This window comes from Ranitomeya variabilis, chromosome 1, assembly GCF_051348905.1.
Source record: "Ranitomeya variabilis isolate aRanVar5 chromosome 1, aRanVar5.hap1, whole genome shotgun sequence".
In the NCBI taxonomy this organism is placed as follows: domain Eukaryota; kingdom Metazoa; phylum Chordata; class Amphibia; order Anura; family Dendrobatidae; genus Ranitomeya; species Ranitomeya variabilis.
In genome coordinates this window covers 402,364,663-402,385,468 of record NC_135232.1, presented here as the reverse complement: position 1 = coordinate 402,385,468, position 20,806 = coordinate 402,364,663, and the positions used below count along the sequence as shown (strand labels likewise).

Sequence of the window (20,806 nt, the reverse complement as noted above, 5' to 3'; positions counted from 1 at the left end):
GAAAAAACATTCTCAGAATCAGTGGAATCAGTTGAAGCGTTCCAGAGTTATGACCTCATAAAGTGACAGTGGTCAGAATTGTAAAAATTGGCTTGGTCATTAAGGTCAAAATTGTCTTGGTCACTAAGGGGTTAATGCTGTTTTATTATTTATTATTATTTATTATTATTTCACCCCCAAAATCGATGATGAGGTAAGCTCACCGTCATCAGGGGCTTATCTACAGCATTCTGTAATGCTGTAGATAAGCCGCCAATGTTACCTGAAAGAGGAGAAAAAGACGTTAGATTATACTCACCCAGGGGCGGTCCCGCTCCGATGGGCGTCTCAGGTCCGGTACAGCGCCTCCCATCTTCATTCCATGACGTCCTATTCTAGTCTTCACGCCGCGGCGCTGGAAAGGACAGAGAGGCCCGACGCCTGCGCACTGCAGTACTTTGCTCTGCCCTCAACAGGGCAGACAAAGTACGCCTGCGCCGGAGCCGGGGCGTGAAGACCAGAAGAGGACGTCATGGAATGAAGATAGGAGGCGCCGGAGCGGACCTGAGACCCCCATCGGACCGGACCGCAGCGGGACCGCCCCTGGGTGAGTATAATCTAACCTCTTTTTCTTCTCTTTCAGGTAACATCGGCGGCTTATCTACAGCATTACAGAATGCTGTAGATAAGCCCCTGATGACGGTGAGCTTACCTCATCATCGATTTTGGCGGTGACAGGTTCCCTTTAAAAAAATGTTTTTAAAAATGTCAAATGTATCTGTGCCCAAGAGATGTTTTCCAATGCCATTTACAAGGACAGTATGAAAAATATGGATAAAGAAATAATGACTTTGTGAAAATGTTGAAAATATTGCAAAAATACTTATTTATTATACAAAAATAGAACATCATGATAATTGTTACACATTTCATAAAGTGCATTGTAGATGTATTATGTAACCAAACTGGTATTCACATATTGATTTCAGGAATTGATGTAGGAATAATTTACAGTGTTGAGAATATAATCCGTATGCCTATTTGAGTTCCACCAAATACACAGCTCTTTGAATGCTAAAGATTGTTTTATTCAACCTTAATGGAAAATCATTAATTGAAAATATAAACTGATTTGACATTCAAGTTTTGTAGATTTGCATCAAGGGCACATGAACACAGCCAAATTAGACTCCATAAAAATTCTAAATCATGAGGAGCCATGATATTACACCTAAAGAGGTCTTTGGGGGCCATACTGTACCTTTTGTATTTCTCCAATTTCACGCAGAATGCAACAAACAAAATGCCATGTAAAACTGGATAAAGGAAAAAGCAGGATCATTATTCCATCCTGGATGGTTCTGAAGGCTCTGGACGACCATTTATTGATGTGGGAAACACACAGAAGAACATAATGCTGGATCCCGGGTAGTAGAATATGAGGAGAGAAAAGGATATCCAGCAGCACTAACACAGTATGAAAACTTGAGAACTTTATTAACACATTTTTAAATCATAAGAATCCATGTCATGGATTACAGTGTCCTTACTCAGGTTATTATGCAGAACGGACGAAATATGAAATAAAATATTCCACGTTAAGTGTATGAAAAACCTAATTCAACTTGACAACAGGGTAATAGTAGTGAGTAGTAGTATGATGATGAGACATGACATGTATTGATCCTGTCTTAAATAATCTTTTTTTCCAATTTTTCAGGTTACAAGAAATGTAATCATCTACTCCTATAGAACAGTCTTCTGCTGTGCCACATGTGCTTCAATCCAAATTTGAAGAACTGCCAAATACAATTTAATGTGAACAAGAGGTACAAACTTAACTGTAGGTGCTACTAAAGACTTCTAAAAGTGATAAACTATAGATACTTCTTGGTTTGTTTTTTTATACTTATTACTATTATTATTATTGACAGGTAAATATAAACCAAAGCAAAATTATAAACAGTCAGTTTTCTGGACCTGTCAGACAGACAATCTCAATGACGTAAACATTCTACTCTCATAAAGTGCACATAAAATATTCTCCATTCTTCTTCACTTGGAGTTAGACATCAATAGACAGAGCTCAAGAACTGCTCAGGAGTTTTGTGACTGTGCTTTCAACATCTGTAAAATTAAATTGAACCCATTATGAATCAATCAGTTAGATACAGTTTATATTTTTATTTGCAATAAAAGTCTTATAGGCAAAGTACAGTTTATCCATTTAGAGAAATGAACTTTCCACTGATCAAAGCTCTGCTCAACACTGAGCTATAAAGTGCATATTCATTCATCCCTAAGGTCACATACTAATCTCCGACATATCCAGAACAATACTGGATTATATAAGGCTGTGTGCACACGATGCGGATTTAGTGCATTTTTTTTTGCGCAGAAATGCTGCAGATCCGCACTGTGATTTACAGTACAATGTAAATCAATTAAAAAAAAAAAAAGCTGTGCACATGGTGCGGAAAAATCAGTGCGGAATTACTGCGGATTTCAAAGAAGTGCATGTCACTTCTTTTGTGCGGATCTGCAGCGTTTCTGCACCCCTCCATAATAGAAATCCGCATTGGGAAAAACTGCAGAAAATCCGCACAAAATCCGCATCAATTCCGCACAAAAACCGCACTAAATCCGCATAAAAACCGCGGCAGCTGCGGATTCTGCCAGGAGATGCAGATTTTGTGCAGAAAATTCTGCACCTCTTTTCTTACGTGTGCACATGGCCTAAGAGGCTTGTAATTACTAAAAATTAACGACTGTCGCCTCTTGTACCCCACTGTTAAGAGCTGAACGTTCCAGGACTAAGATATCATTTATTGATAGCTATAGGTAATTGTTAACCAAGGTACAGTGGCGATACCACTTAAATTATACTATTACTATCCTAATATTATTATACACAGTAATTATATGATATATTATGAATTACATTACATTGTCCTATATCAGTGTTCCCCAAGTCCGGTCCTCAAGAGCCACCAACAGGTCATGTTTTCAGGATTTCCTTAGTATTGCACAGATGATGGAATTATTATTGCCTGTGCAGGTGATGCAATTATCACCTGGCAATACTAAGGAAATACTGAAAACATGTCCTGTTGGTGGCTCTTGAGGACCGGACTTGGGGAACATTGTCCTATATGGTACACTGACGAGCAAAAGGGTAACAATGATTTTTTAATTTCAGTCTCCATATCTCACCATCCACTACTGCTTTGAACGGGAGACTACCATCATTTTATAGATAGTCATCTTGGCTATCTCATACATAAATTTGAATTGCAACTATTTAGTTTATGATTAGTTATGCAGATTATTATCATGTCACTGCATTGTTACTGCTTTGCTCCTGGTGGTGAAAAAACCTTTTTCTTCCTGTATACTACAAAATGCAACCTGTTCTCATATTCCCTAATAGCTCAGTGTATTATTAGGTTGATTTCCAAGCAAAAGGTCACTGGTTCAAATCGAGCATCAGCCATGAAGAAGATTTCTCAAGAAAAGAGAAACAGCATCATCCAGTTCATCGATAACGATCTCTCGGCCAAGAAAATTGACAAACTGCATCATGTGAGTGCCATGACAGTTGGAAAAATCTAAAATGGAGTCCATCCATCAATTCAAAAGCCAAGAGGTAGTCGTCCAGGCAAAATATCAGAATCAACAAGTCGGCTCATCACTTAGGTCAATCAATTCTGGTGTGACAAACACGGCAGTGGAAGTGGCTCGTATGCTTCGTAATAGTGAGATCACAGACATCCATGCAAGCACCATACAACGCACCTTACACAAGTCTGGATTCGTGGCCCAAAAAAAAGGTGACGAAACCTAGACTTCTTTATTGTCATATGATGCATCGGCTTCAGTTTTCAAAAAGTACGAAAAGTGGACAGTAGAAGATTGGAAATGGGTGATTTAGAAAAATGAAAAATGAGAGCGTAGGACCTGGTATAAGAGAGATGCCGTAAAGTGGCTACCAGGTACACATAAAATTGGCAATTTTTATGCGCTAAACGCTCTCATTTTTCATATTTCTAGTGCAGTAATGCAGTTCAATTTTCGTGTTTCATGTTTGCATGTTTCAGCGCTGCAGTGTGCTGCCTTATTTGCTTGACTGTATAAGAGTTGGTGACTCTAGGTTCAGCACCTGTTCACACTTAGTCTATGTTTGGATGTGACGGTCAGTTTTTTCAAATGTATTATTTAGCCTTCTGACCGAGCACTCCGCCTCCTAGCCACAGGTGTTTTAATTGCAACAGGTCCATTACCCCTCCACAGAGAGAGAGAATGTTAGTCTAAGAAGAGGTTTTCATAGGTACCCATTCAGATGGAGACGTTTATTCTCAGCGAGGAAAGGAAAGCGTAGGACCTGGTATAAGAGAGATGCCGTAAAGTGGCTACCAGGTACACATAAAATTGGCCATTTTTATGCGCTAAACGCTCTCATTTTTCATATTTCTAGTGCAGTAATGCAGTTCAATTTTTGTGTTTCATGTTTGCATGTTTCAGCGCTGCAGAGTGCTGCCTTATTTGCTTGACTGTATAAGAGTTGGTGACTCTAGGTTCAGCATCTGTTAACACTTAGGCTACGTTCACACGATCCGTTTTTTGCTGCGGATCCGTAGCGGAATTGCAGCTACGGATCCGCAGCCGTTTTCCATGCAGGGTACAGTACAATGTTACCCTATGGAAAACAAAACCCGCTGTGCCGACGATCCTTTTTTTCGCTGGAAAATCCGCGCGGATTTGCCAACGGAAAAAAGAAGTACCATGTCAATTCTTTCAGCGGATTCCGCTGCGGGTTTCCAACAGCACCAATAGGAAACTGCAGTTGGAAACCCGCAGTGGAATCCGCAGAAGAAAAAGGACACAAATCCGCCGAGAGAAGCACCGCCGTTTTCCACTGCGGATTTCCCCGAAAAAGGACCGGAAAAATCCGCAGTGAAAAACGGATCGTGTGAACGTAGCCTTAGTCTATGTTTGGATGTGACGGTCAGTTTTTTCAAATCAAATACATGTTGTGTACTACCGTGTACAACCCAAATTCCAAAAAAGTTTGGAGCCTGTGTAATATGTAAATAAAACAAGAATGCAATGATTTGTAAATCTCTTATAGCCGATATATTTTATTCACAACAGAATGTAAAACACAGATCGGAAGATGAGAGTTAGACATTTTTCCATCTAATTTAAAAATAAATTAACTCATGTAGAATTTTATGGCAGCAACACGTCTTAAAAAAAGTTGGAACAGGGTTAACAAAAGGTAGGAAAAGTAAATGGTACTAATGAAATGCAGCTGGAGAGGCAATTTTTAACTAAGTCACATGACTGTGTATAAAAAGACCATGTTAGAGAGGCAGAGTCTGTCAGGAGCAAAGATGGTCAGTGGTTCACCAATTTGTGAACAACTGTGTGTAAAAATTGAGGAATAACTTCAGAAAAATGTTATACAAGGTAAAATTGCAAAACCTTTGAATATCCCATAATCTACAGTACATAATATCAAGGGGCCTATTTCTAGGTAGTATCATGTCCTTTTCAGTTCAATACGCATTTTAATGCCATGATATTGTTTATTATTACCAGTCAATATATGTAATGCTGTGAATGAGTTGCAAAAAATGTTCAAATGTGCAACAAGTGTATGTGACACACTGCATGAATGATGCAAGTGAATGGTAATATAAGAGCCATTCAATAATTTGGGAGGTACACCCCAAGTCAAGAAATACCAAGGAGTGCCAATGAGTAGCAGTGGTGTAGCATGAGGTGCTGATAATTAGGAGCAAGTAAAGGTAAAAAACAGCCAGGGAGCCCTAATCTAAGGCATATGGCCACCATGACAAGGCAGTGGGTTGGGAGTGAAAGGGTTAACAAGGGTCAATGAAGTGACATTGTTCTATACAATGTTACGTGGTGGACATGCCAGGGATAAGATTAGTCAAAGAGAGGTGAAAGAGGGTTGGTTTATAGGGAGATATATAAGGTGTGAGGGGGGAAATTTACCTCCTCTTGGTTCCTGCTTCAATTGACAACAGCAGCAGCACTCCAGGATTATAGCTGATATCACAGAGTTACTGGAGATAGTGAGGGCAGCATCGGCAGCCCATGTTTCCAGCTTCATCTAGCAGCAGCTACATGCAGCCTGCACAGTCCCTCCAGGAACGCTGGCAACATCTCCTGCCCCTACATTGCACGCTCGGCTGTCTCAGCCGCCTGAGCGTTATTCACTGGAGGGAGGCCAAAGTATTCATCAGAGATCTAGGAGCCCCTTCGGGGACCCTACAGGGCAGGATGAACGAAGCAGACGTTCTGCCTCTCGTCCGATCCCCGTGAGCAATCCTTGGCAGAAACGCACAGCACCAGAAGTTGGCGGGGCCAAGTCATGGCCTATTTCCGGTTTGCGGCCTTCCATAGTCCGTAGCTGTGTCACAGTGGCTCTGGGTGGAGGGCCTGCTGCAGGCGATCACGGCAGTGTGGAAGAGAGGAGCAGCCCTCCCGCAGTCTGCGAGGGGCTGAGGTTTGCAGATGCACCTGATGTGGGCATAGTGCCTTCAGTGGTGGTAGGCCCAATCGGGGCCTGCAGAGCTCCCCCTGCTGGTGGGTCCTCCAGACAGACCACAGGATCAAGGAAGAGAGGTGCCAAGGTACAGGGCGTGGCGACTGGCGAGGGTCACAATGGGCAACATCGCTTGATCCCTTCTGCATTCCCCTCAGATCTGTCAGCAATACCAGGAGTCCCATACACAGTGGAGAAGACGGTGAGCTGTTCCCAGGAGCATGGGCAGATGCAGAACCTCCAGTAAGCAGTGTGGTGGCTGATCCAAGGACTCCTCTGAGGCAGCCTGATGAGCATGATATAAATGTTTTATTTGCCTTGTCGGGAATGTCGCTAGCGGTAGTGGGGTTAGGAATGTGGAGGGTTGGTACGAGTTAGTCAGGGACCTAATGCAGGCTCACCGGATTTCTGGGGTCAATTGTTTGATGTGTAGCAGGGTTTATTAGCAGAGCGGTTAGGGTCTGAGAACACGCAGTCTCCAGTGGGTGCTTAGGTATGACATTCTGGGGCATAAGTGTTGTTCGGTTAAAATAGTGTCAGACTTCTTGCATGCAAGAGGTGGTTATCCGGGTTCATTACTCCAGAATTTGGATGGTTCAGCATTATCTAGGTATCAGTTCATTGAAATATTTGGGGAGTGTTTGTCACAATTAGCCAAGAGGTGCAACGAGTATGAGTCACATTCTTTTCGAATTGTGGCAGCGACAGAGGTGTCTCGTTGGGGTTTGAGTGATGAGGTGGTTCGGCGCCTTGGGCACTGAGAGTCATCAAGGTTTTGTGCCTATGTTCGTCCTCATTTAGTTACAATTTTAAGGGTGGTGTTGCCTTTTCTTTGGTATTAGTCGAGTTGGTTGTTTCACCATAGGTTCTTTCCTGGTTTGGATTCTAAGTCACTGGTATGTTTTCTGGGGGGAGTTGTGACCTGATGTGCATCCAGATGGTCGGCAACTTGGACAGGATAGGTCTGCAGCATCGAGCAGATGATTGGGAATTTGCGTAATTACACGGAGTAAGGTTTTGCCCGGATTTGTTGGTGGTACACGTTGGGGGGAGCGATACTGGAGTTAGATCCTCCCGAAAACTAATCCAGGATATTAAGCTCGATTTTTTGCAGTTATGGTTATCCTAACAGGGGATTTTATTAGTATTCTTGAACATTGTGGCATGGATACATTGGAGGTAAGGGAGGTCAGTAGACAGTCTGAACAAGACAAAAATAAAAGTTAAAGAAGCCATGGCTCATTTGTGGTCAGGAATAGTGGGATTGTGATATATTATAGGGATTTGGAGATTCCCTCAGCGGACTTTTTGAGACGTGATGGTGTCCATCTTACCATGATTGGCACGGACCCGTGGACGTTAGGGTTGCAGGATGGTATATAACAAGCCTTGAAGGTGTGGCGGGGATTAGTTTGGGTCAGAGGCTCATTAAGTGTTTTGGGGGATATTAACTATGAGTGAATCCCAATACAAATGGCGGGTGTAGGTCATGAATGGTCAAGGGTATTGGCTGGGTGGTGTTAATACCCTTACTCAATGGGCTAGTGTGGTGTTGTCACGGAATGTTTTATAGGATGTGGAGTTTGCCTCTGGCCTGGACTTATTAGCCTGTATTTAGAGATTAAAGTATTTACTGCCTTTAAATATGTTGTGGGGTCGCTTATTTTGCTGTCGGCGCCCGGGGTGTTGGTTATCTACTGTATATTTAGTAAAAGGCTGCTGTAGCCATTTTACCCAAGTCGCAAGCAGTCACATGTCTTAACTTTACGTGTCAGTAAAGTCTCACAGTTATCAGCCTGCTGTTGTTCTACTTGTGCTTCCCTGTGAATAGCTGTTGAATAGTGTTCTGCATATGCCTGCATTCCATTACCCACCCCTAAGTGGGGAACAATTCTACCACCAGGGGTGACTGCATCCTACAATAATATTTATAGGGGTACCCCACCAAATAACTCCCTTCCACAATCATATTTTGTGATTGGTGCCATGTTAAGAGAATTTAGATATATCCTTTATCAAGTAACGTAAATTGATTATATTCTTTAACACTTCTCAACTATTGTCATAAAACTAAGGATGGCATTGGTAAATTCTGCTTCTGTTTAACATATATGGGGACTGTCCACATCAAGTAACCTCAGTAACTCCATGATTATCTTGTGGAAGGTACTGAATATTCCTAAAGTTCTCCGGCCACTTCCAATCAAAATCTCTTATAGTTAATAGCTTCAGGCCAGTTACTACTAGACACTTTCAACTGATTTGGCTTTTATCCTAAGTCATATTGCATGACTCGTTAGAGGGTTGATTGTGACTTGTAGGATCGCTACTTCCAACAGGTGGCGCTATAGAGTTAAGTCCTCTTTTTCTCAGAAGAGGTAATTTGCATATTCAAAGGTTTTGCGAAAACTTATGGATCAGAGCTGTTTTGCCGATATGTGGAGGACTTGCATAATACGAAGCAGGTGGTTTTTATGCTATGGCTGATCAGTGTAAATTCCTGAAATGCAGTGTAAAATGCTTTTTCTAGCATTTTTGGCTCACAAAGGAAGGATCATAAACACATACACGCTCCCCCTTCTCCTTTATATTCATTTACAGTATTTACTTGTACAAAGATCCAAGTGTACAATACATTTTTTCCTGCCTTCCCATTGAAAGAGAAAAATGTAAGATGGATATTCTTTAAATTGAAAAGAAGCATGGGACAATAGGTGTTTCTAGAGAATATGCAGATCTCTCCATGATTCTTTGTTCAATTAATTGCACTTGAAGTTGTGAAATGCTCAAACACTGAACCAAGAGAAAATTTATATATTTTAATTATAATAAGATATGTACATAATGTGAAAGAAAGAGTTGAGTATTTACCAACAATTGTGTTCTCAGATATGTTTCCAAAATGGTCGCAAGAATATTTGCTTGTCGCTAATGTATCATCATTGATACTGAGGGCATCATTTGTACATCTGCTTTTGTTGAAGGCAGTCCTTTTCTGATGAGCTCTTTTGTACTTTCCTATGGAAAGTCAAATACCAAGAAACTGATCAAAACTAGGCACAGTTTTGTGAAGTACTAACAGTTGATTTGACAAATTCATATTAAAACAAATTAGGAAAATCTATTGGAGTCGTAAATTATGAGCAGTGTGACACAGATGAAAACTGATAATGGTAACATTTTACAATTACAATTTTTTTTTTTGCTCCAGTGTATTCAAAAATAAAAACACAGCAACTTTATAAATTAACTAGCTGAAGAGCCCGGCGTTGCCTGGGCATAGTAAATATCTGTGGTTAGTTATAGCACCTCACTTCTCTTATTTTCCCATCACGCCTCTCATTTTACATAGTTACATAGTTACATAGTTAGTAAGGCCGAAAAAAGACATTTGTCCATCCAGTTCAGCCTATATTCCATCATAATAAATCCCCAGATCTACGTCCTTCTACAGAACCTAATAATTGTATGATACAATATTGTTCTGCTCCAGGAAGACATCCAGGCCTCTCTTGAACCCCTTAACTGAGTTCGCCATCACCAGCTCCTCAGGCAAGCAATTCCAGATTCTCACTGCCCTAACAGTAAAGAATCCTCTTCTATTTTGGTGGAAAAACCTTCTCTCCTCCAGACGCAAAGAATGCCCCCTTGTGCCCGTCACCTTCCTTGGTATAAACAGATCCTCAGCGAGATATTTGTATTGTCCCCTTATATACTTATACATGGTTATTAGATCGCCCCTCAGTCGTCTTTTTTCTAGACTAAATAATCCTAATTTCGCTAATCTATCTGGGTATTGTAGTTCTCCCATCGCCTTTATTAATTTTGTTGCCCTCCTTTGTACTCTCTCTAGTTCCATTATATCCTTCTTGAGCACCGGTGCCCAAAATTGGACACAGTACTCCATGTGCGGTCTAACTAGGGATTTGTACAGAGGCAGTATAATGCTCTCATCATGTGTATCCAGACCTCTTTTAATACACCCCATGATCCTGTTTGCCTTGGCAGCTGCTGCCTGGCACTGGTTGCTCCAGGTAAGTTTATCATTAACTAGGATCCCCAAGTCCTTCTCCATGTCAGATTTACCCAGTGGTTTCCCAATAAGAAAGGAATTTGACAAACCTGTTACCCGAATGTCATATATGATCAAGGTCTTATCCAGAACTTTTGAAAAGGATGTCGTAACTTCACGTAAAGTCAATATTGAATCGCACCAACTTTGTACCATTTTCCCCATCACATCTTTCATTTTCCCCCTCACATCTGTCATTTTCTCCCTCACACCTCTCATTTTCCCCCTCACTCCTCTTATTTTCCCCCTCACTCCTCTCATTCCCCCCTAACACTTGTCATTTCGACCTCACATCTGTCATTTTCCGATCACTCCACTATTTTCCCTCACTCCTCTCATTTTGCACTCACACCTTTTCATATTCACCTCACACCTCTCATTTTCACCTCAGTATATACATGTTTGTCATCTCCCTTATATATAGTATACACCTGTATGTCATCTCCTGTATATAGTATGTACCTGTATGTCATCTCCCCTGTATATAGTATATACCTGCTGTGTCAACTCCCCTGTATATAGTATATACCTGTATGTCATCTCCTCCTATATATAGTATATACCTGTATGTCATCTCCTCCTATACATAGCATATACCTATGTGTCATCTCACCTATATATAGTATATATCTGTGTGTCATCTCCTCCTGTATATAGTATATACCTGTATGTCATCTCCTCCTATACATAGCATATACCTGTATGTCATCTCCTCCTGTATATACTATATACCTGTAGGTAATCTGCTCCTGTATATAGTATATACCTGTGTGTCATCTCCTCCTGTATATAGTATATACCTGTATGTCATCTCCTCCTGTATGTAGTATGTACCTGTATATCATCTCCTCCTCTATATAGTATATACCTGTGTGTCATCTCTCCTGTATATAGTATATATCTGTGTGTCATCTCCTCCTGTATATAGTATATACCTGTGTGTCATCTCACCTATATATAGTATATATCTGTGTGTCATCTCCTCCTGTATATAGTATATACCTGTATGTCATCTCCTCCTATACATAGCATATACCTGTATGTCATCTCCTCCTGTATATACTATATACCTGTAGGTAATCTGCTCCTGTATATAGTATATACCTGTGTGTCATCTCCTCCTGTATATAGTATATACCTGTATGTCATCTCCTCCTGTATGTAGTATGTACCTGTATGTCATCTCCTCCTCTATATAGTATATACCTGTGTGTCATCTCTCCTGTATATAGTATATAGCTGTGTGTCATCTCCCCTGTATTAGACCTCGTTCACACGTTATTTGGTCAGTATTTTTACCTCAGTATTTGTAAGCTAAATTGGCAGCCTGATAATTCCCCAGCCAACAGAAAGCCCACGCCCTGGCAGTATATATTAGCTCACACATACACATAATAGACAGGTCATGTGACTGACAGCTGCCGGATTCCTATATGGTACATTTGTTGCTCTTGTAGTTTGTCTGCTTATTAATCAGATTTTTATTTTTGAAGGATAATACCAGACTTGTGTGTGTTTTAGGGCGAGTTTCGTGTGTCAAGTTGTGTGTGTTGAGTTGCGTGTGGCGACATGCATGTAGCGACTTTTGTAAGATGAGTTTTGTGTGGCGACATGCGTGTAGCAACTTTTTGTGTGTCGAGTTGCATGTGACAGGTTACTGTAGCAAGTTGTGTGCAGCAAGTTTTGTGCATGGCGAGTTTTGCGCGTGGCGAGTTTTATGTGTGGTGCCTTTTGAGTATGTGCAAGTTTTGTGTGAGGCAACTTTTGCATGTGTTGCAACTTTTGTGCATGTGGCAATTTTTCCACGTGTGCAAGTTTTGCGTGTGGCGAGTTTTCCATGAGGTGAGTTTTGCACGTGTGGCGAGTTTTGCATGTGGAGAGTTTTGCGCGTGGCGAATTTTGAGCGGCGACTTTTGTGTTTCGACTTTTATGTGGCGAGGTTGGTGTATGTGTGGTGAAATGTGTGCTGAGGGTGGTATATGTGTTCGAGCACGTGGTAGTGTGTGGCGCATTTTGTGTGTGTGTGTTCATATCCCCGTGGTGGTGTGGTGATTATCCCATGTCGGGGCCCCACCTTAGCAACTGTACAGTATATACTCTTTGGCGCCATCGCTCTCATTCTTTAAGTCCCCCTTGTTCACATCTGGCAGCTGTTATTTTGCCTCCAACACTTTTCCTTTCATTTTTTCCCCATTATGTAGATAGGGGCAAAATTGTTTGGTGAATTGGAAAGCGCGGGGTTAAAATTTCACCTCACAACATAGCCTATGACGCTCTCGGGGTCCAGACGTGTGACTGTGCAAAATTTTGTGCCTGTAGCTGTGACGCCTCCAACACTTTTCCTTTCACTTTTTCCCCCATTATGTAGAGAGGGGCAAAATTGTTTGGTGAATTGGAAAGCGCGGGGTTAAAATTTCGCCTCACAACATAGCCTATGACGCTCTCGGGGTCCAGACGTGTGACTGCAAAATTTTGTGGCTGTAGCTGCGACGGTTCAGATGCCAATCCCGGACATACACACATACACACATTCACACATTCAGCTTTATATATTAGATTTCAGAAAAAATTACCTACTGTTTTGAGTCTACAGCGAACTATGTGTTTCCATAGTAACAAACTACAAGCAAATTCTGTGTACCCTTATTCTGCTGTTATACACTCCTACATCAGTCTACTTATTCTTGCTATTATCATGAAGTCACAAACATTTGTATAGGAGTTGTAGACTCATAGGCCCCTATTCATCAAGGTGACTACGCCAGAATTCTGGTATAAAACACCTTCAAATATCCCAAATTCTTGTGCAACACGAAGTTTCCAAAAATGTGTTAATTTTGGAGTGTTCACCCCAGTTTTGCCAGTTTCACCTAAATATGCAGAGCTGGGGTAGGATGGGGAGAGGTCCCTGAGGAGTATGAAGGCAGTCATGGAGTTACGAACAACCAACTTATGTATGACTCGTGCTTAAAAACGGAACATGCAAAAGAGAAAGTAATACTCACCTCATTGCTCACCTATCCGGTTACCCCCTGCTTGTTGCTCGCCTGTGTCAACCTTACAATGCGCAGTGACTTCCTAAGGCTGGGATCACATTATGTTTTAAAAGTCTGCTAGACGGACTTCATTACACACTGGCATAACGCGGTGTAATGCAGTCCGTTAATGCTGCCATTATGATCTATTTCGGGCGCATCACTAGCGCACGCCCAAAATGGCGTGACGGACCCTGGGACGCGGGTTGCAGCGTTTCCGGGTCCGTCACCGCTAGCGCAGATAGAGCATCTGCTAGCTCTATCTGCGCTAGCGACATGACATGTCAGCACTTGCGTTAACGCAGCCCGTTTAACGCATGTGTTGAACTGGCTGCTTTAACGCAATGTGAACCTAGCCTAAGCGTGTCCAGAATTCCTGACCTTTAGTGAAGAGGTAGGGAAGGCTGCATGTGATGGTGAAAAGAAGTGGACTGCACAATGAGCAGCAAGCAGAGGGGCAGCCAGAGAGGTGAGTGGTGAGGTGAGTATTCATTTTTTGTTTGTTTGTTTTTTTAACTATTTGCCGGCTTTTTATCATTCAGAAAAACGGTGGCCAGCCGGCTACCATTTTGCTGAAATTGTGTGGCGCAAATTACAAAGAAATCTGCATTTTGGAGAATACAGATTTTTGTAAAATTTGAATTAAATTCCACTCAAATAAATGTATCCATCTCTAGTAACAACCCTTCTTTATGCTATCCAAAACAAAAGATTTTTGCAGACTTTTCTGCCCCCAACCTGTAAGAGGAAAAAAAACTTGCGGGGCGGTCCGGTCCGATGGGCGTCACTGGTCTTAGTCCAGCGCCTCCCACCTTCTTACGATCCCCATCCTACTGCTTGCTTCATGTGAATGGCTCCTTCGTCATCCACAGTCTCCTCGGCACAGCGCTCCTGCGCAGGCGCACTTCTCTACCCTGTCAAGGGCAGAGCACAGTACTGCAGTGCGCATGCGCCGATGCTCTTTGACCTTTCATGGCACCTGCGCACTGCAGTACTTTTCTCTGCTCTCAACAGGGCAGAGAAGTACACCTGCACAGGAACGAGGGGCCGAGGAGACGCGTCATCCACACGAAGAAAGCAGGGGGGCGGCATCACAAGAAGAAGAGAGGCGCCGTACCAAGACCAGTGACGCCCATCAGACCAGACTGCCCCACAGTTGAGTATAATAAAAGTTATTTTTCTTCACTTGCAGGTCGGGTTGGGGGCAGATATATAGCATTATAGAATGCTGTATATCAACCCTGAAAGGTGATGGGTGTATCTCTAATCGGCCAAACCTGGTGACTGGCTCCCTTTAAATTATAATACTTTATAACACCTGCTTGAAAAATTATTTTAAAATCAGAAACGTTGGCCTACTGAAATGTATGTTCAGTAAATGCACTCAATACTTGGTCAGGGCTCCTTTTACATCAATTACTGCATAAATGTAGCGTGGCAGGGATGAGATCAGCCTGTGGCACTGCTGAGGTGTTATGGAAGCCCAGGTTGCTTTGATAGCAGACTTCAGCTCGTCTGTATTGTTGGGTCTGGTGTCTCTCATCTTCCTCTGACAATACCTCCATGGGGTTAAGATCAGGCGAGTTTGCTGGCCAATCAAGCACAGTGATACTGTTGTTTTTAAACCAGGTATTGGTACTTCTGGCAGTGTGGACAGGTGCCAAGTCCTGCTGGAGAATGAAGTTTCCATCTCCAAAAAGCTTGTCGGCAGAGGGAAGCATGAAGTGCACTAAAATTTCCTGGTAGACGGCTGCGCCGACTTTGGCCTTGATAAAACACAGTGGACCTACACCAACAGATGACATGGCTCCCCAAACCATCACTGATTGCGGAAACTTCACACTAGACCTCAAGCAGTTTGGATTGTGGCCTCTCCACTCTTCCTCCATACTCTGGGACCTTGATTTCCAAATTAAATGCAAAATATACTTTCATCTGAAAACACCACCTTCGACCACTGAGCAATAGTCCAGTTCTTTTTCTCCTTGGCCCAGGTAAAACGCTTCTGGCATTGTCTATTGGTCATGAGTGGCTTGACATAAGGAATGCGACACTTGTAGCCCATGTCCTAGATACGTCTGTGTGTGGTGGCTCTTGAAGCAATGACTCCAGCAGCAGTCCACTCCTTGTGAATCTCCCCAAAATTTTTGAATGGCCTTTTCTTAACAATCCTTTCAAGGCTGCGGTTATCCTGGTTGCTTGTGCACCTTTTTCTACCACACTTTTTCCTTCCACTCAACTTTGCATTAATATGCTTGGATACAGCACTCTGTGAACAGCCAACTTCTTTAGCAATAACCTGCTGTGGCTTCCCCTCTTTGTGGAATGTGTCAATGACTGCTTTCTGGACATCTGTCAAGTTAGCAGTCTTCCCGATGATTGTGGAGCCTACTAAAACAGACTAAGGGACCTTTTTAAATACTTAGGAGGCCTTAGCAATTATTAATTGCAATAACCTCTTGTGGCTTCCCCTCCTTGTGGAATGTGTCAATAACTGCTTTCTGGACATCTGTCAAGTTAGCAGTCTTCCCCATGATTGTGGAGCCTACTGAAACAGACTAAGGGACCATTTTAAACACTTAGGAGGCCTTAGCAATTATTAATTATTGAGATAATGACTTTTGGGTTTTCATTGGCTGTAAGCCATAACCATGAACATAAACAGAAATAAACACTTTATTAACCCCTTCACTACGTACATGTTCATCAAAGGTAGTGTCCCTGCCTTTGATATGGGCTCGCACTCCAAGCCCACATCTTTCCCACACTTGATGGCTGATTTAATCTGTCAGGCGATCAGGGGGCGGTGATGTATTGTCATGAGAGCTGGGTGTCTGCTGATGACCCCCATGCCTGTCATTACGCTCCTCCTGTGAACGCCGGCTCATGGCCGGTGTTCACAGTAGATCATGATTTCTGTTATATATAGCCATGCTAATGCACTGTTATGTATAGCCAGGAGAACGGATGATGGCAGCTTCAAGTCTCCTAAGCGGACTATTGGAGATGAAGATAGTAAAAAGAAAAAAAAAAAGTTTTTTAAAATATGAAAAAAATAAATAAATGAAAAAAAAAAACACAATAGTTGAAATCACACCCCTTTTGCCCCATTAAAAATAAAACAAATAAAAAATACCCATATTTGGTAAGGCTGTGTTCAGCAATGTCCGACTTATCAAAATCTAAAATAAATTAATCCGATCTGTAAACGGCACAACGAGAAAAAGAAATCAAAACTCCAGGATTATGTTTTTTTGCTCATACAGCCCCAGATCACAAAGTCTCGGCAAATAGCGACAAAAACAAATGTTTTTACAAATGTACAAAATTTTGTCATTATTTTAATAAAGAAAAACTGTACATGTTTGGTATGTGCATACTTGTACTGATCTGGGAAATCATATTGTGAGGTCAGTTTTACCATTTAGTGAGCATGGTAAATTAAAAACCCAAAAAACAATTGTGGGATTGCACTTTTTTTGCAATTTCAACGCACTTGGATTTTTTTTCCGCATTTTCCAGTACACTATAAGGCAAAATGAATGGTGTCATTCAAAAGTACTACTCGTCCTGCAAAAAACAAGCCCTCATATGGCCAGAAAAATATTTTTCACTGTTTGTTTCATTGCAGCCATTTGGTAAATTCAAAAAAGTTAATTTTTCTCTCATTATTGTACACTCTGCACCCCATCTTGACTGAAATAAACAGAAATGTAGAAATTTTTGCAAATTTATTAAAAGAGAAAAACAGAAACATCACATGGTCATAAGTATTCAGACCCTTTGCTCAGTATTGAGTAGAAGCACCCTTTAGAGCTTGTACAGCCATGAGTCTTCTTGGGAATGATGCAACAAGTTTTTCATACCTGGATTTGGGTATCCTCTGCCAATCTTCCATGCAGATCCTCTCCAGTTCCGTCAGGTTGGATGGTGAACGTTGGTGAATAACCATTTTCAGCTCTCTCCAGAGATGCTCAATTGGGTTTAAGTCAGGACTCTGGATAGGCCAGTCAAGAATAGTCACAGAGTTGTTCTGAAGCCACTCCTTTGTTATTTTAGCTGTGTGCTTAGGATCATTGTCTTGTTGGAAGGTGAACCTTCGGCCAAGTCTGAGGTCCAGAGCACTCTGGAAGAGATTTTCATCCAGGATATCTTTGTACTTAGCCACATTCATGTTTCCTTCAATGGCAACCAGTCGTCCTGTCCCTGCAGCTGAAAAACACCCCCATAGCATGATGCTGTCACCACCATGTTTCACTGTTAGGATTGTATTGGGCAGATGATGAGCAGTGCCTGGTTTTCTCCACACATACCGCTTAGAATTATCACCAAAAAGGTCTATCTTCATCTCATCAGACCAGAGAATCTTATTTCTTATAGTCTGGGAGTCCTTCATGTGTTTTTTGTAAACTCTATGCAGGCTTTCATATGTCTTGCACTGAGGAGAGGCTTCCGTTGGGCCACTCTGCCAAAAAGGCCTGACTGGTGGAGGGCTGCATTGATAGTTGACTTTGTGGAACTTTCTCCCATCTCCCTACTGCATTTCTGGAGCTCAGCCACAGTGATCTTGGGGTTCTTCTTTACCTCTCTCACCAAGGCTCTTCTCCCACGATTGCTCAGTTTGGGTGGACGGCCAGGTCTAGGAAGACTTCTGGTGGTCCCAAACTTCTTCCATTTAAGGACTATGGAGGCCACTGTGCTCTTAGGAACCTTGAGTACTGCAGAAATTCTTTGTAACCTTGGTCAGATCTGTACCCTGCCACAATTCTGTCTCTGAGCTCCTTGGCCAGTTCCTTTGACCTCATGATTCTCATTTGGTCTGACATGTACTGTGATCTGTGAGGTCTTATATAGACAGGTGTGTGCCTTTCCAAATCAAATCCTATCAGTTTAATTAAACACAGCTGGACTCCAATGAAGGAGTAGAACCATCTCAAGGATGATCACAAGGAAAAGGACAGCATGTGACTTAAATATGAGTGTCTGAGCAAAGGGTCTGAATACTTATGATCATGTGATATTTCAGTTTTTCGCTGTTTAATAAATATGCAAAAATTTCTACATTTCTGTTTTTTTATTCAGTCAAGATGGGGGGCAGAGTATACATTAATGAGAAAAAAAAAGAACTTTTTTTGCATTTACCAAATGATGCAATGAAAGAGAAAGTGAAAAATTTAAAGGGGTCTGAATACTTTCCGTAGCTACTGTATTTTACTGACTTAGGCTGCCGTCACACTAGCAGTATTTGGTCAGTATTTTACATCAGTATTTTTAAGCCAAAATCAGGAGTGGAACAATTAGAGGAAAAGTATAATAGAAACATATGCACCACTTCTGCATTTATCACCAACTCCTGGTTTTGGCTTACAAATACTGATGTAAAATACTGACCAAATACTGCTAGTGTGACGGCAGCCTAACTTTGTATTGTGATTCCTGATTTGGCAATAGAAAATACTGAATTATTTAAAGTGTTTTGGGAGGGGAGCACTTCATAATCAGAATGCTTTATTGGTATTTTAGCGTTAATGGAGGGTTCTGCACAAGTTTTGAACAAATATATACAAGAAATACAGAGGATAGGGGAACAAACAATGTTACAAATTTTTGATTCCCTATCTGCTAAGCTAAAGTGAAAAATAAATTAAATTGACTTACCATACCCCACTGCCAAGCTAACAACTACAATCCATATTGCCAAACTGACAAATGATAGCTTCCATTCTTGAGATTTCTCATTTTTTACAGGTCCTGTAAAAAACATCAACAATCAGATAAAATTAACTAAAACAATAGAATAAACTAAACAATGCCATTCACACTATACAGTATGTGGCCATTTATACAGTAGCACACAAATTTGCAATGACAAGTGTTTGGCACAAGTGGTCATATGAACCGCTCAATATTTAGGGTCTGAAGGGGATTATATTTGTTAAGTGTGAGCTGATGCTATAGACTAAATTCAATACTTAAAGGGAACTTCTCACCAGGTTTTCCCTATATAAGCTTTAACCGCCACTTTTCCATCGCATTTTTCAAAGCATTCCTGTGACATCCCAATTTCCCCACATTCCTAAAAAGTTACTTTTATTATTGTCCCATGCCCTGTGCTAATTGACACAGTATAATCCAATGGGTGTTTCTGGGCTGAGCCCAGCTTCTCCTCTGCTTGGTGCCCCCTCTGTCTCTGTAACTGCTGTCCTCCTGTCTTGATTGACATGGCTGACATCTCCTACGTCATCTACACAGTCTATTCAAATATCACTCTAGCACTGTAGAGGACAGGAGCTACGCAGACTCTGGGCATGATGTCAACCTTGTCAATCAAGGGAGGAGGAACGGCAATTACAAAGACAGAGGAGGCACCAAGCACAGTCCAGAGATACTCATCCCATAGGACCAGACAGCACTGAATATCTATAATATAACGCTGGGAACGTAACTCTGTCCGAAGCCATTATAGACGGCGGAAGCGCAAGTGCCTGCGCAGTCTGGACCCCACAGAGTGACGCAGCCCAGGAGATCGCGGTATGTGTAAGCACTGAACGCATACCGCGATCTCCGACGGAGAAGCAGGGACGTGCCAGGAGGGGTTGAGTATGTGATATTCACCTGTCCCCGTTCCACCGTTGCGCGCCGCTCTGTCTTCCGCGCCCTCTGGTTGTAACATTCAGGTCAGAGGGCGCGATGACGTGGTTAGTGCGCGCCCTCTGACTGAACAGTCACAGCTAGAGGACAAGGAAGACAGAGCATCATGCAGCGATGGAACGGGGACAGCTGAATATCGCAAGTGCCGGGGGCCTGAGCCAGCGACGACTCCGGCACCTGACCCCCATAGCGCGCCGGTGTTCCTGCCTTCGCACTCAGTGACAAGAGGTGAGTATGTATTTTTTGTTTAATCGCAGCAGCAGCATTCGGGGCATATTATGCTATGGAGCATCTTATGGGGGCCATCAACCTTTATGGAGCAGCATATGGGGCATATGGATGGGAGCAGCACATGACAGGATGGGGCGCAGGATGGGGGCAGCACATTACAGAATAGGGGCGCAGGGTGAGAGCAGCACATGACAGAATGGGGGCGCAGGATGGGCGCAGCACATGACAGAATGAGGGCGCAGGATGGGAGCAGCACATGACAGG

General features: G+C 42.2%; 1 protein-coding gene across 6 annotated transcripts in view; it reads right to left on the bottom strand.

Moving 5' to 3' along the window:
• Positions 1-843: 843 nt before the first annotated feature.
• LOC143762035 (programmed cell death 1 ligand 1-like) overlaps positions 844-20,806 on the bottom strand; it is a 173,391-nt gene continuing 153,428 nt past the window's right edge. For 5 of the 6 annotated variants that reach the window (XM_077249155.1, XM_077249156.1, XM_077249159.1 and 2 more), the window contains 3 exons: positions 19,319-19,411; positions 9,425-9,571; positions 855-2,106 (listed from right to left, as the gene is read on the bottom strand). In XM_077249155.1, the coding sequence (XP_077105270.1) occupies positions 2,066-2,106; positions 9,425-9,571; positions 19,319-19,411 (281 nt within the window). In that variant the 3' untranslated portion in view covers positions 855-2,065. Of the gene's footprint in view, positions 2,107-9,424; positions 9,572-19,318; positions 19,412-20,806 lie in introns of all 6 variants that reach the window. The other variant, XM_077249157.1, reaches the window with a different exon arrangement.